At 39.8% G+C, this 13,077-nt stretch overlaps 1 protein-coding gene and 1 pseudogene across 3 annotated transcripts in view; one reads left to right on the plus strand and one right to left on the minus strand.

Moving 5' to 3' along the window:
• CTNNA1 (catenin alpha 1) overlaps positions 1–13,077 on the minus strand; it is a 174,967-nt gene that overhangs the window by 9,573 nt on the left and 152,317 nt on the right. For all 3 annotated transcript variants that reach the window (XM_070414893.1, XM_070414892.1, XM_070414894.1), the window contains one exon: positions 7,881–8,037. In XM_070414893.1, coding sequence (XP_070270994.1) covers positions 7,881–8,037 — 157 coding nt within the window. The remainder of the gene's footprint in view (positions 1–7,880; positions 8,038–13,077) is intronic.
• On the plus strand, positions 5,438–5,717 carry LOC139010441 (H/ACA ribonucleoprotein complex subunit 3 pseudogene; annotated as a pseudogene).

A 13,077-nucleotide genomic window follows, 5' to 3' on the forward strand; every position in this document is an offset into this window, starting at 1 on the left:
TCAAGAGCAGAGAGTAATAAATTTGGGGCGCTACGCGACTGTAGACGTGGAAGACGTCGGTCTGTAGGTGCAGGCCCAGAATGGGCAAGGGAAAGCTCTCACCCAGGGACCAGTCAGCCAGAATGACAGGGCTGCCCACACTCCATGGGGTGGGTGGGCAAGGGACACACAGGAAAGTTCCCAGGTTATTACCTGGCCATTTCCTTCCAGCTCGGGAAGAAGCTGTCTTCAAAACATGTAAGAACTCGTAGAAACAGAGTCAAAGACATGCCCACTCTATTAAGCCAAGACAGTACCTGCCACAACAGGTGAAAGACTAATGGTCCCAGTTCTGGAAGACCAGAATAATTAGTAGAAATGCAGTCTGTTTAAAAAACACATCTGGTTAGTTCTCTGCCAGCCCTGGCTACCTTATGCTTTGACATGTCATTATCTAGGACTAGTTCCCTGATTTAACCCACTTCCAAAGCCAATACCCTTCTTTCACAGCCTCTGCTAATGTAGTCACACTATATATAACAATACACTTCACCTCTTAAGTACCCAAAACAAGGAAGTGGTCATGACAGGCTATTTCCTTTCATCACAAGTACTCAGCAGTATCGCAGAGAACAGAGCCACCAGATACCCGCCTCTGGGCTTCAGGATCTCCAGTCGGCCCCAAGAACCAACACCCTCCTTTTTGTAGTTCCCAAGAGACTGCAGACAGGGTCTCTATAAGGATCTCTTTGTTCTAAAACCATGAGTATAATGGGATTAAGATGGAAAAAAAAAATCACAAGAAAGAAATAATGATGTGAACAATTCTAATTGAAAGGAAATCTGGTAAAAACATCTTTGCTACAAAACTAAACTATTATCATATGATCCAGCAATCATATTCCTTGGAATTTATCCCAAGACAATGAAAACTTACATCCACATAAAAACCTGCACAAAGATGTTTCTAGCAGCTTTATTCATAATTGCCAAAACTTGAAAGCAACCAAGATGTCCTTCAAGTGGGTGAACAGATTAACTGTGGTACATCTAGACAATGGAATATTTAGCACTAAAAAGAAATAATGGGGTGGGGATGGGCTACAAGGAGTGAATAGGGGGGGAAATATTACATTCAACAAAGATTTTTTAAAATTTAAAAAAAAATTAAAGTGCATATAAAAACAATAATTATCAAGTCATGAAAAGGCATGGAGGAATCATAAATGAATATTACTAAGTGAAGACAGACAGTCTGAAAAGGTTACATGCTATATGATTCCTACTATATGACATGCTGCAAAAGGCAAAACTATGGAGATAGTAAAAAAAAAATCAGGTTGGAGAGAGGAGGGATGAATAGACAGAGCACAGAGATTTTTTTTTTTTTTTTTTTTTTAGGGCAGGGAATATTTTCTCTGATACTATAGTGATGGTCCATTTGTTCAAAACCGTATAATGTAAATCACCAAGAGTGAATAATAATGCACATTATGGACTTTGGGTTATTCAATTTTAACAGATAAGCCGCTGTGGTGGGGATGTTGAAAATGGGAAAGGCTGAGCATGTGTGGAAGCAGGTATTAGATGGGAAATCTCTACCTTTTAACTTTGCTGTGAACCTAAAAGTTGCTTTAAACACCTTCAAATGTTAGTAAAATTTTAAAAAATTTCCAAGAAAACCCGGAATATAGTAATAACTCCTATTACAAAAGGGGAAAATGAATGACCACAATACAGCTAAGACGACCATAATTTAACGTCTACTAAATTAAAAATTAGACTTGTTCGGAGTACTATTGAAAGAGAAAACATTAAACCTTTTACATAAACAAATTTTAGAGGGGATATTACAAGAATAGATTTGGAGTCCACCAGAAGCATCACTTACATACAAACTCTCTACATATTCATTTTAACTAAACAGAATGGTACTGCACCTGTCCACCACACTAAGTAGACCTTGTGTTAAAAACTGCTGTGGTGGTGTTTTTTAACTGAATCTAGTAATTTTACACTTGTACCTTATTTCACTAAGGAAAGAAAAGGAATAAAAAGTTAAGATGATACTAACTAAATTATAAACCAATGTTTTCTCATATCACTGATTTTTAAGACTCATCCCTGTTTCAGGATTGTTAATACGTGGGGGTGGGGGAGCACATCTTAGAATCAACGAAGCGTGATTCTTTTTGTGCACTAAACAAAGTGGCCCAACTTCCACCAAGGATTCGCTAACCTTCATCTAGACAGCTATGTTTTTAAAAATCAACTTAGACCTTGAATTTATACTGCCTTTCATCCCGATGAATGCAAACCAGGAAAGGGTTTGCCATTCTTTAGCGACAAAGGAAGCCTCTGTTTCAGGAAGCTGACTAAAGTCATATTCTCTACTCTCACCGAACAGCTGTGCCTAGGAAAACCCCAGCCAGCTGAGGCCACCACACACCCAGGACACAGCATCAACCCTGCCCTCCACACTGGTGCCGTTGGACATGTGCAAACATGGGAGGGTTGGAGTACCCACACTAACCATAAATTACTTAAGCTTTAATTGAAATTCCCAGGAAACTTAGCCTGGGTCCATTATGAGTAGACACAGCAATCTGTACCCCATTAAAGGCTCTGATTGTTCATTACAGTCTTTTTTGTAGGTGCTTCTAACAAGGAAAAAAGTCATATACATACAACAGTCTATTTATTATGGACACTATTATGTCTTTTTTTCACTTGAAAACCTTTTTAAGTTTATCTCTACAGATCTAACTCATCTATTTTAATGGCTATGCAGTCCCTATTAAATAGATCAGGGGTCCTCAAACTACGGCCCGCGGGCCACATGCAAATACAAATATTGTATTTGTTACCGTTTTGTTTTTTTACTTCAAAATAAGATATGTGCAGTGTGCATAGGAATTTGTTCATAGTTTTTTTTTAAACTATAGTCCGGCCCTCCAATGGTCTGAGGGACAGTGAACTGGCCCCCTGTTTAAAAAGTTTGAGGACCCCTGAAATAGATGGAAGGGCCATAAATCACTTACCCAGACTTCTCTTACACCTTCTGGTTGAAGTGAACATCCTTGTACAGATATTTTGGCAAGCATTTGTGTAAATGTCCCTGGGGAAATTCTCTAGCAACAGGATTACTAAATCAAAGGCATACACGTTTAAAGTAGATGTTTGGTACCTAATTGCTATCTAGGAACCAAGCCAGTTGGCACTCTCCAAAAAAGGACGCATAAACTTATACTTCAGTCCACAATGCACAGTAGGGCCCGTCCTGCATACCCTTTGCTCTGGATATCTTTATTGGTGCAATCTTATGCACACATAGGAGATAATATTAATGTTATACAAAGGACTTACTATATAACAGGAAATATTCTGAGTGCTTGATGTTTAACTAAATGGCAGCTATCTTTTTTTTTTTTTAATCAGCATTGCCCTAAATGGTTTGGCTCAGTGGATAGAGCATCAGCCTATGGACTGAAGGGTCCCAGGTTCAATTCCAATTAAGGGCACATGCCTGGGTTGCAGGTTCAATCCCCAGTAGGGAGGGGTGCAGGAGGCAGCCGATCAATGATTCTCATCACTGATATTTTTATCTCCCTCACCCTTTCCCTTCCTCTCTGAAATCAATATATATATATATATATATATATATATATATATATATATATAATCATTCATTAATGAGGAAACTGAGGCACAGAAGTATTAAGTGACTTGCCTGAGGCCACACAGCTAGTGGGCACTGGAGTCAGAAATCAAATCTAACTTCATCACTACCTACGCCACTTCCTCAAAAGAGGGAAATCTCAGTTTTGCATTTTTGCTATAAAACACAAAAACAAAAATTTGGTATAGTAATCCTTTTATTTAATGTCCTCCAAATCAGACCAAATTCTTTGGGCACACTGATACATAATGAAGAAAAAAGTACAAATGACCACTCTTGTGCATTGCCCCAAAGTATCTAATATAGTATGTTATATGCTTCTGAGAGCATATGGTAAAGCAATGTAATAAACCAATTAGAACCACCTGCATCTTTAAAAAAATTTAAAAAGCAACCAAAACTTCCATGTGTAAGCAGAGTAAATGAATGAGAAAGTAAATTGCATTTCCATGGGAAACATTTATCAAATACAATTCAAATGAAATTCAAACAGTCTTTATCACTTTGTTAAATTTCAAACCACCATCCTTATGGGATCAGCCAATGCAAATACATTCATGATTTGCTGAATGCTCCCTAGTATCCTAAACCAGTGATCAGCAAACTGCGGCTCGAGAGCCACATGTGGCTCTTTGGCCCCTTGAGTGTGGTCACGAAGTTTCAATCGCACTGTACGTGTGCGCCCGCACGTGGTATTTTGTGGAAGAGCCACACTCAAGGGGCCGCGGTTTGCCAACCACTGCCCTAAACCATCTCCGATATTTACAAGGCAACATTATGAACAGAACAGGTTGGGGGAAAGGAATCCCCATTTCCTCTTCCCTGAGTGGGGCATGCATGCACCTCTCTCTATTTTCAAGTGACATATTGGATATGAGTAACCCAGGTTCTCCTTGCCCTGCAGATTCAGAAAACACTGGCAACAGGGTCTTGGTGGCTTTACAGATGATATGCAAAATGACCACTACTTTTTGAGCCACAAATTTAGGATATGCCTTGTGATAAGTATAAGGGAAGTCAGGGACCAATGGAACAGAATATCCAGGAACAACAGAACTGAAGCAGCATAATAGGGTCCTCTCAGTCCTGATCCCTAAATAACTTCCCCTTGGATAGGCTACAGCAAACATCCAGGCCCCATGGATTCCAAGAGGGAAAGTGATGGTGGAAAATCATTAGTGGAAATAGTCTATAAAAACCCTCACACTGCCAACGGGCCACAAGGCACCAGAATACAGTAGAGAACAACCACTCCAAGGAATCAAGTGGCATTATCACTTTTCATTTGGCAACATTTTATGAAGCCCACCATCTTAAGGCCCATCCTGCTCGGTTCTCCCCAGACAACCATCACCCGTGGTGAGATTACCTGGTAGCCCCCTGCTCAGAAACTGATGGGACTACTGAAGCACCAGTGTGTGTGAGGGCAAGAGGAAATTGGCCAAGAGGGAAGATCAGCATGAGGCCAAGACATGGCTTCTCATCTAAAGACTGCCCATGACTATGCAGAGTGACACCTGCTCTCCATTCCACGGTGCATATCCAGAGACGCTTAGCTGCACAAGGACCAAGAACTGGGACCAGTGGGGGCTGCCCAATTAAGTGAGGTTCTGCTCAAGGAGAGCCAGCCAAGACTACCCTACGAGGCTATGTGTCATGACACGGGGAGACCTCTCTAGCCCCCCCCCACAACCCCCGCCCGCCAAAACTGCTAACGCTGGGTGAGACCCTCAGTAGACTGAGCTGCAGATGGAATTGGAACCTCCTGCTTCAGCAAGATCATGTTTCTCCACTATCACCTCAATGAACAGGGAGACCAGGTCTATACCGTGAAGAAGTTTGATCCTATGGGACACCAGATCTGCTTGGCCCATCCTGCTTGGTTTCACCCCAGACGGCAAATACTCTCGACACTGAATCACCATCAAGAACTGTTTCAAGGTGCTGATGACCCAGCAACTGCGCCCTGTATTGTGAAGGTCCCTTAAATTTCATGTCTCTCCTGCCACCTGTGACCCCTCTGAGACTTTCCGAAACCAAGTTTTTCAGTCTTGAGCCTTGAAGCCTTCTTACTACCCTTAGTCTTTGGAATCGGTGTCATCATTACCTTTGATCATGCTTGTGTGAAGCAATCATGGTAGCACCCCCCCTTAAAGGGAACAAGTTTAAGTCTGCTTTTCATATTGTGACTGCCACATTAAAATGATTTGAAAGGAAAAAAAAAGTGCTAAAGTTGCCATGGATGAGGTAGATACATGAAGGTATAAAAGACTCTGAATGCTAAAAATTAACTGGTTAATGGAGAACTCTGCACAGGCATTTGCTTGTCTGTTCCCTTCATCCTATGCCCCTAAAAAGCACATTAAAAAATCAGGAATTGTTCATTATTTAATTACTTGATATTGCTAAGCAAGTCTGTGACAAAACATTCGAGAAACACACCGGGGTACACCTATAAAATTTAGATGCTCTAAAAATACCACCACTTTTTGACTAGAAGAATTGTTCTGTGTTTTTATATGCTAAATAGAAACTGTCTAAACTCCTTTCCATCAAGTCAACCCTTATACTTTCCACCGTTGCATAAAAATTGAATATATCACACAAAAGTGTATCTGTTAAAGAACTTTATTTCTCTTTACCATTCTGCTGTTTTATGTCACATACCCTAACCACACTGCCTGGATTTCACTAACCATTACTGCAGAATCCCTTTTGTTCTCTGATTTGAAGATGTATGAGGGATATTTGATTCTTTCATTTTATTTTGCTGTAAGAACTGAAAATCTCTTGAGACAAGCCTGATACACCCACTCTAATCAGGAGAGGGGAAGTTTAGGAATGGCTTAGCTAGCTCCAGAGGGGTGCTTTGCATTGAGAATTCTGAATTTGTTGTTTGCTTAAAAGTGTGCTGTGAAGGTAGAATGTTTTTTTCTAAACCTATGAAAAAGACTAATTCAGTACTTCATTGGGAAAAACAACGGAAGGCCAAGCTTTCCAAAAAAAGCCATTTGCTGCATTTTTGGCACCTGCAAAGATGTGCTTCCAAATGAGTGTTTTCAAGTACCAGCACCTGTAATTTGGGGTTCCTGCAGCAGCACGGTTTATACCCTTTTTTGAGGTTTATGGATTGCCTGCTCCGTACTCTATCAAGTAGAGCCACCAATCCCAAGGAAAGCAGGCAGAGACTGGGAGACACTGGTATGCGGAGCACACTGTCACCTTGTGTAGGTCACTGCTGGAGGACTGTGCTGTGCATGTACTTAGGCCCCACTTCTGTTTCAAGCCCCACTGCCACTCCACTCCCACATTCCAGCCTGTGGTTCCCTGGGGCAAAAGGTAGTTTCAGCCCTACAACTACCCAGCACTGACTGCCCACACCACTGGCCTCAGGATGTCTGGCACCTCCAGGCAGCAAGCAGTGCAGCCAAGGGCAGCAGAGGATCCATTAAAGGGAGAATGCATTTATACTTAACTCTAAGGAGATGGATTGAAATTTATCTCTGTGCGATAAACAGTGAATTGCAATTGACAGACATTTTCTATATGAATGCAATTTACTATGTTATTACCAGTTTATGTTTATATAATGAAATCAACTGTTTTTGTGAGGTGAATTACCCAGATTTATTTTTTGCAAGTTCATAATTAAAAGGCATTTAAATATTTCCTCTCTGTTTTCTGTCTTTTGAAAAGTAGTCAGTTCAACTATGATCATTTGTGAGGGAGAGAGGAGATTTCCAAGCAAGGAAAAATTGTTTCAAAAAAGAAAGTAAAGGTGATGGTGTTGGGATTCCCTTCTCCTAAGTTTCACTTCTTCATACAGCCTCTACTAGGATACAGGACATTTTTCTAAACACACAGCAGGAAGAGTGGTGGATGGTATGGTGCTGTACAGGTCAGTTGCAAAATCCTACTCTTAACAAACAGGGAAAACTCTCTGCCAGCCAGTTTTCTAATTGAAGCTTCTAAGATCAAGACCAGCCCCACCACATGGGAAACAACTCCAATGCCACCTCCCACTGCTCAGGAGTCTGTGGCAGCTTTTCTTGTTTGTTTGTTTGTTTGTTTGTTTTAATTAAAATGAAAACCAGCACAGTATTAGTGCTACAATAATTTACCTGCCCAGACCTGGGGGGTGTTATGATTGCCCATTATTGTACCTTAGGCAAAAGTAATTATGCACATCCTCACAAGCCTCTCTGGGGAACCAGCTGATTACCTGAGACAGCCAGGAAGTCATCAATGGAAGTGATGTCATCGACAGCATCTGTGAGAACACGGACCTGTTTTTCCCACTGCTCTTTAAAAAGATCCATGTTCTCTTGGGCCAGCTTACTCTGTGGTTTTGCTGCTAAAGCCAATGCAGCATTAATAACCTGCAAAGATCAGCAAGTTCAATGTTTACTTTTCAGAGTCATGAAAACAAAACAGGTGGGATAACATGGTCAGTAGAGTGGTGATGGCTTTGTTTCAGACGCATTTTACAGGACATATCATACCACACGTTTCACTATAACACAAAGCTGGAATAAAGAAATGTGTTAAATAGGATTTTAAATGTGAATGTAGAAGCAACACATTTGCAATAGAGAGATATAGTAATACACTGAAAATATGGACAATCACAAACAAATAAAAATATCTAATCTTCCCACTCTGTGATAGAAACTCTATTATATTCCAGGCTTTTTTCTCCTCATATACATATGTATGTATGCATGTCAAAAAATACACAATTAGAATTATGTGCTACATAAAACTATCTTATTTCTTTTAAATACTTCTCCATATCATTAAATGTAAGTCTAAAAAATTAACTGTTTATTTGATCTTATGGATGCACATCACTATTTTCCTATTGTAGGATATCTACGTTTGTTCCAGTTACCCATCATTCTTAATAATCTTGATATACATTAGGCATTTCAGGTTCTTGATACATTATCAAAGCACAATTGTGAATAATATATTGTATTCTAATTCCAAGCATTTTTCTAACAGGCATATTTGACATATAGCAACATAAAGTGTAAACTTTGTGAAGTTTAAAAGTTATTTCTTTAAAAAATGGCTTTGAGATAGAATTCACATACCAAACAATTCACTCATTTAACTGTACAATTCAATGATTTTTAGTATATTCACAGTTGTACAACCATCATCACAATCATAATTTTCATCACTCCAGAAAGAAACCCTACATCCATCAGTAGTCATTTTCCATCAACATTCCTTAACCCTATCTCCTGGCAACCACTAACTTAACTTTTTGTCTCTGTGGATTTGTCAATTCTGGATATTTAATATAAATGAAATCATATTAATATGTGTATTTTTATAACTAGCTTCTTTCACTTAATGTTTCTGAGGTCCATCCACATGCTATAAAATGTATCTGTATTTCATTCCTTTTTATTAATCAACTAGAGGCCTAGTGCATGAATTCGTGCATGGGTGGGGCCCCTTGGCCTGGCCGGCAATCAGGGCAGATTGGGGCTGGGGGGAGGGATCGCAGGAGGTTGGCCTGCCACAGGAGATTGGCTGTGGGAGCGCACTGACCACCAGGGGGCAGCTCCTGCGTTGAGTGTCTGCCCACTGGTGGTCAGTGCATGTCATAGTGACCAGTTGTTTGGTTGACTGGTTGTAATAGTCACTTAGGCTTTCATATATATATATAGATAATATGCCATTATACGGCTGTATTATATTTATCCATTCACCAGTAGATAGACATTAGAACTGTTTCCACTTTTTGGCCATTACGAATGCTGCTGCTATAAATACATGTTTTTGTGTTTTCATTATTCTTGGGATATAACTATGAGTGGAATTGCTGGATTATATGGTTAACTTTATGTTTAACATTTTGGGAACTGCCTTACTGTTTTCCAAAGCAGCTGTAGCATTTTACATTTCCACCAGCAATGTATGAGGGTTCCACTTTCCCCACTTGATTTTCTTTTTTTCTAAAATTATTGTTATCCTAGTGGGTGTGAAGTGGTACCTCACTGTGGTTTTGATTTTCATTTCCATGTTGGCTAGATGGGTATAGTTCTTTTTATGCACTTACTGACCATTAGTATAAATTCTTTAGAGAAATATCTACTCAGATTCTTGGTATTCACTGAATGGGTAATGATAGTAGTATGAAAATGAGCTGAGAGAATAATAAATTAAGATTTCTAAGCTCTGGTAGGAAGGGAGTGCTAGGAGGTTGGTGAAGGAATTAAGCAAAAGAGAAAAAAGAGAGAAAGAACTCATGGACACAGACAACAGTGTGGTGAATGCGGTGGAGGGGGGAGTGGAAGAGGGTATATGGGGGATAAGTGGTGCTGCAAAAAATCCACCAAAATTTTAAAAAATACTAAAAAGTTTTCTAAGTACAAGGTGCTTATGGGTTATTAAAAATAAATGTTTCTAATGCAACTTGGAAGGGAAGCAAAGATAAGAGGAAACTGATGGTGAGGGAGTAGAGATCTGGATGAAGCAGAAAAATAGTTATCATAGAGGCATTTGAGCACACAAACTTGATGGTATGAGTTGGGGATGGTTTTTTTCTAGGTAAAATAAGAACGACAGCCCTAACCTGTTTGGCTCAGTGGATAGAGCGTTGGCCTGCGGACTGAAAGGTCTCAGGTTCGATTCCAGTCAAAGGCATGTACCTTGGTTGCGGGCACATCCCCAGTAGGAGGTGTGCAGGAGGCAGCTGACTGATGTTTCTCATCGATGTTTCTAACTCTCTATCCCTCTCCCTTCCTCTCTGTAAAAAACCAAAATATATTTAAAAAAAAAAAAAAAAAAGAACCAAATACCTACAGGTCATGTGTATAATTCCCAAATGATTGGAGGGATATGCCAAAGAATTAGCCCCCCAAAACTGCAGTTGTAACAAACTGAAGTATTAGACCTGCTAGACTGGTGCAACTGTTCCTCTTTCCCACTAAATAACAGGAAGTGAAAACTATCAAGACAATCAGTAAAAAATTCCAAGGCATATGGGGACTATGTCATCCAGTTAGTAATTACTAATAGCCCACTACTTTCTAAAGTGTATGGGTTTGCATGATAAATTATTTGGAAGAAAAGCCATCCTATCTTTCTCGTGTTATGCTGTGGTCTCCCATATTTTCATTTCAAGGCTTGTTTTTTGTCTCTTTTTCTTCTTGCCATTCATTACCACTAGGTGCTTCACCATTGTGGACTATTAACTTCATTAATTAACTCATTAATTCATTCATGTTTCAATGAATCAGAGTGAAACAAGGCCTTGTAAGAATATTTGTCTGAAGAAAATGTTTCCAATGAGAGCCAAGTAAACACAGACCAGGACTTAATTATATGTTTTAAATACTAAGATAATTTTCCCTTACAAAGAGAAAATTGCTTTCTTTTGTTCTGTAATATATCTTATTGCATACAGTATAATGGAGGAACAGCACCTTGCCTAAGGTTAACTTTCTCATTTGACTACAAAACTTTCTCATTTTTACAAAGGACACCTGATAAATGGAACTGCCTTATGATTCAGCAATCCCACTTCTGGGAATTATGTGAAGGAACCCGAAATACTAATTCAAAAGAATATATGCACCCCTAATATTCATTGCAGCGTTATTTACAATAGCCAAGATCTGGAAACAGCCCAAGTGTCCATCAGTAGATGAGTGGATAAAAAAGCTGTGGTACATTTATACAATGGCGTACTACATGGCCATAAAAAAAGGAAACTTTACCCTTTGCAACATCATGAATGGACCTGGAGATTATTATGCTGAGTGAAATAAGCCAGCCAGAGAAAGACAAATATCATATGATCTCACTTATATGTCGAATCTAATGTACAAAATAAACGGACAAACAAAATACATACAGAGGCATGGAACAGACTGCCAGTTGTCAGAGGGGAGGAGAGTTGGAGGGCTGGATGAAAAAGGTGAAGGGATTAAGCAAAAAATACCAACAATAAACATATACATAACACACAGACACAGATGTGGCGATAATCAGAAGGAAAGGAGGGTGGAGGGAGGTGCAGGTGGGCAAAGGGGGCGGGAGGAATGGGGTAGGAAGAGACTTTACTCTGGATGGTAAGCACATGGTGCAATGTGTACATGATGTGTTACTAAACTGTACACTTGAAGCCTGTATGGTTTTATTAACCAATGTCACCCTAAAAAAGAGAGATCATCTCTAAAATGCCCTCCTCAAATTTTAAAGACTCGATTGTCAGAAACCTGTTGTTGGCAGGGTTTTGTTTTGTTTTTTCCTTTCCTTCCCTAGCAGCACCGAATGAACTAAAAAACTGAAATATTTGAAGTAGCTACAGTGGACTAAAAGTTAGGCACATCTATAAGCAAGACAATGTCGGGGACATATGGGGATACAGTGTCAGGTCTTTCCTAAAACAGTTTTTCCTTGTGAGAGTGTATAAAGCTGGGGGCTCTGTGCTCAGATGGAGGCAGGACCCCTCTGTGATGAACAGAGTCAGAGAGAATGCAGCCACAAAGTAGAAGGCAATGCAGAGAGAGAGAGAGAGAGAGAGAGAGAGAGAGAGAGAGAGAGAGAGAGACCTGACCTACTTCATTTCTTGCTGATGAGAACAGCAAATCACCAAAAATGTGGATGCTTTCTCCCCTCAAACAACAAAATAAAGTCATTTTCAGATTACTTCCTCCTAACTCAAGTTTAATCTCCAATATTTGAAGTTAAAGTCATGTGACTACTAAAAAGTTATTATTTTAGAACAGATTTTCCCATTTCCAAAAGTTCATTTTGGTAAAGGGGACCTGGAAAATGGGGACAAAAACTCTTCCCTCCTCTCCAGAAAGGAACAAGGAGAACTAGGAGCCAACTCCAAACTGTAGGTGGGGCCACTAAAGAGCTGCCCCTAGGGAAGCTGCATCAGCAGAGGGGCCAGGGCTGCCTGCATGCAGGGCCCTGGGCATGAAGCACAAAAAACAGCCTGGAAAATCCTAACAGGCACTCCATCCTTGGACAGATGTTGACAGTGTGTCCCAATAAGGAAACACACTTTAACCCTAGAGTGCCGGGGAGCGCCATCGCGCTCCTGTCTTTCGCCAAAAGTGCCGGGAGCGCTATCAAAGCTTCGAAATGGCGTCCAGTTCTAAGTCTGCTTTTATTAGTGATGCTGATATTGCTAAATATGTCAATGTAGTAAAGGTTTCCTTAAGTTTTTGAATATGTAACTTCATTTACTTGCGATTCATAATTTTTTTCCTAAACTGCTGTAAAATCAGCAAAAATGCCTTGGCAATTTTAGCAGAGTTCCTAGGATATTGGTTGGCACTCAAAGGGTTAATGTAATAACTGTTTGTCTATATACTATAGTTTATTAAATACCACCTTAAACTCCTGGTGAATTAACTAACTAATCTAGTTTAGATCATCGGCTTTGA

The sequence above is a fragment of the Myotis yumanensis genome, unplaced genomic scaffold, assembly GCF_028538775.1.
Source record: "Myotis yumanensis isolate MYYU_CA2020_CCGP unplaced genomic scaffold, mMyoYum1.0.hap1 SCAF_5, whole genome shotgun sequence".
NCBI classification, from domain to species: domain Eukaryota; kingdom Metazoa; phylum Chordata; class Mammalia; order Chiroptera; family Vespertilionidae; genus Myotis; species Myotis yumanensis.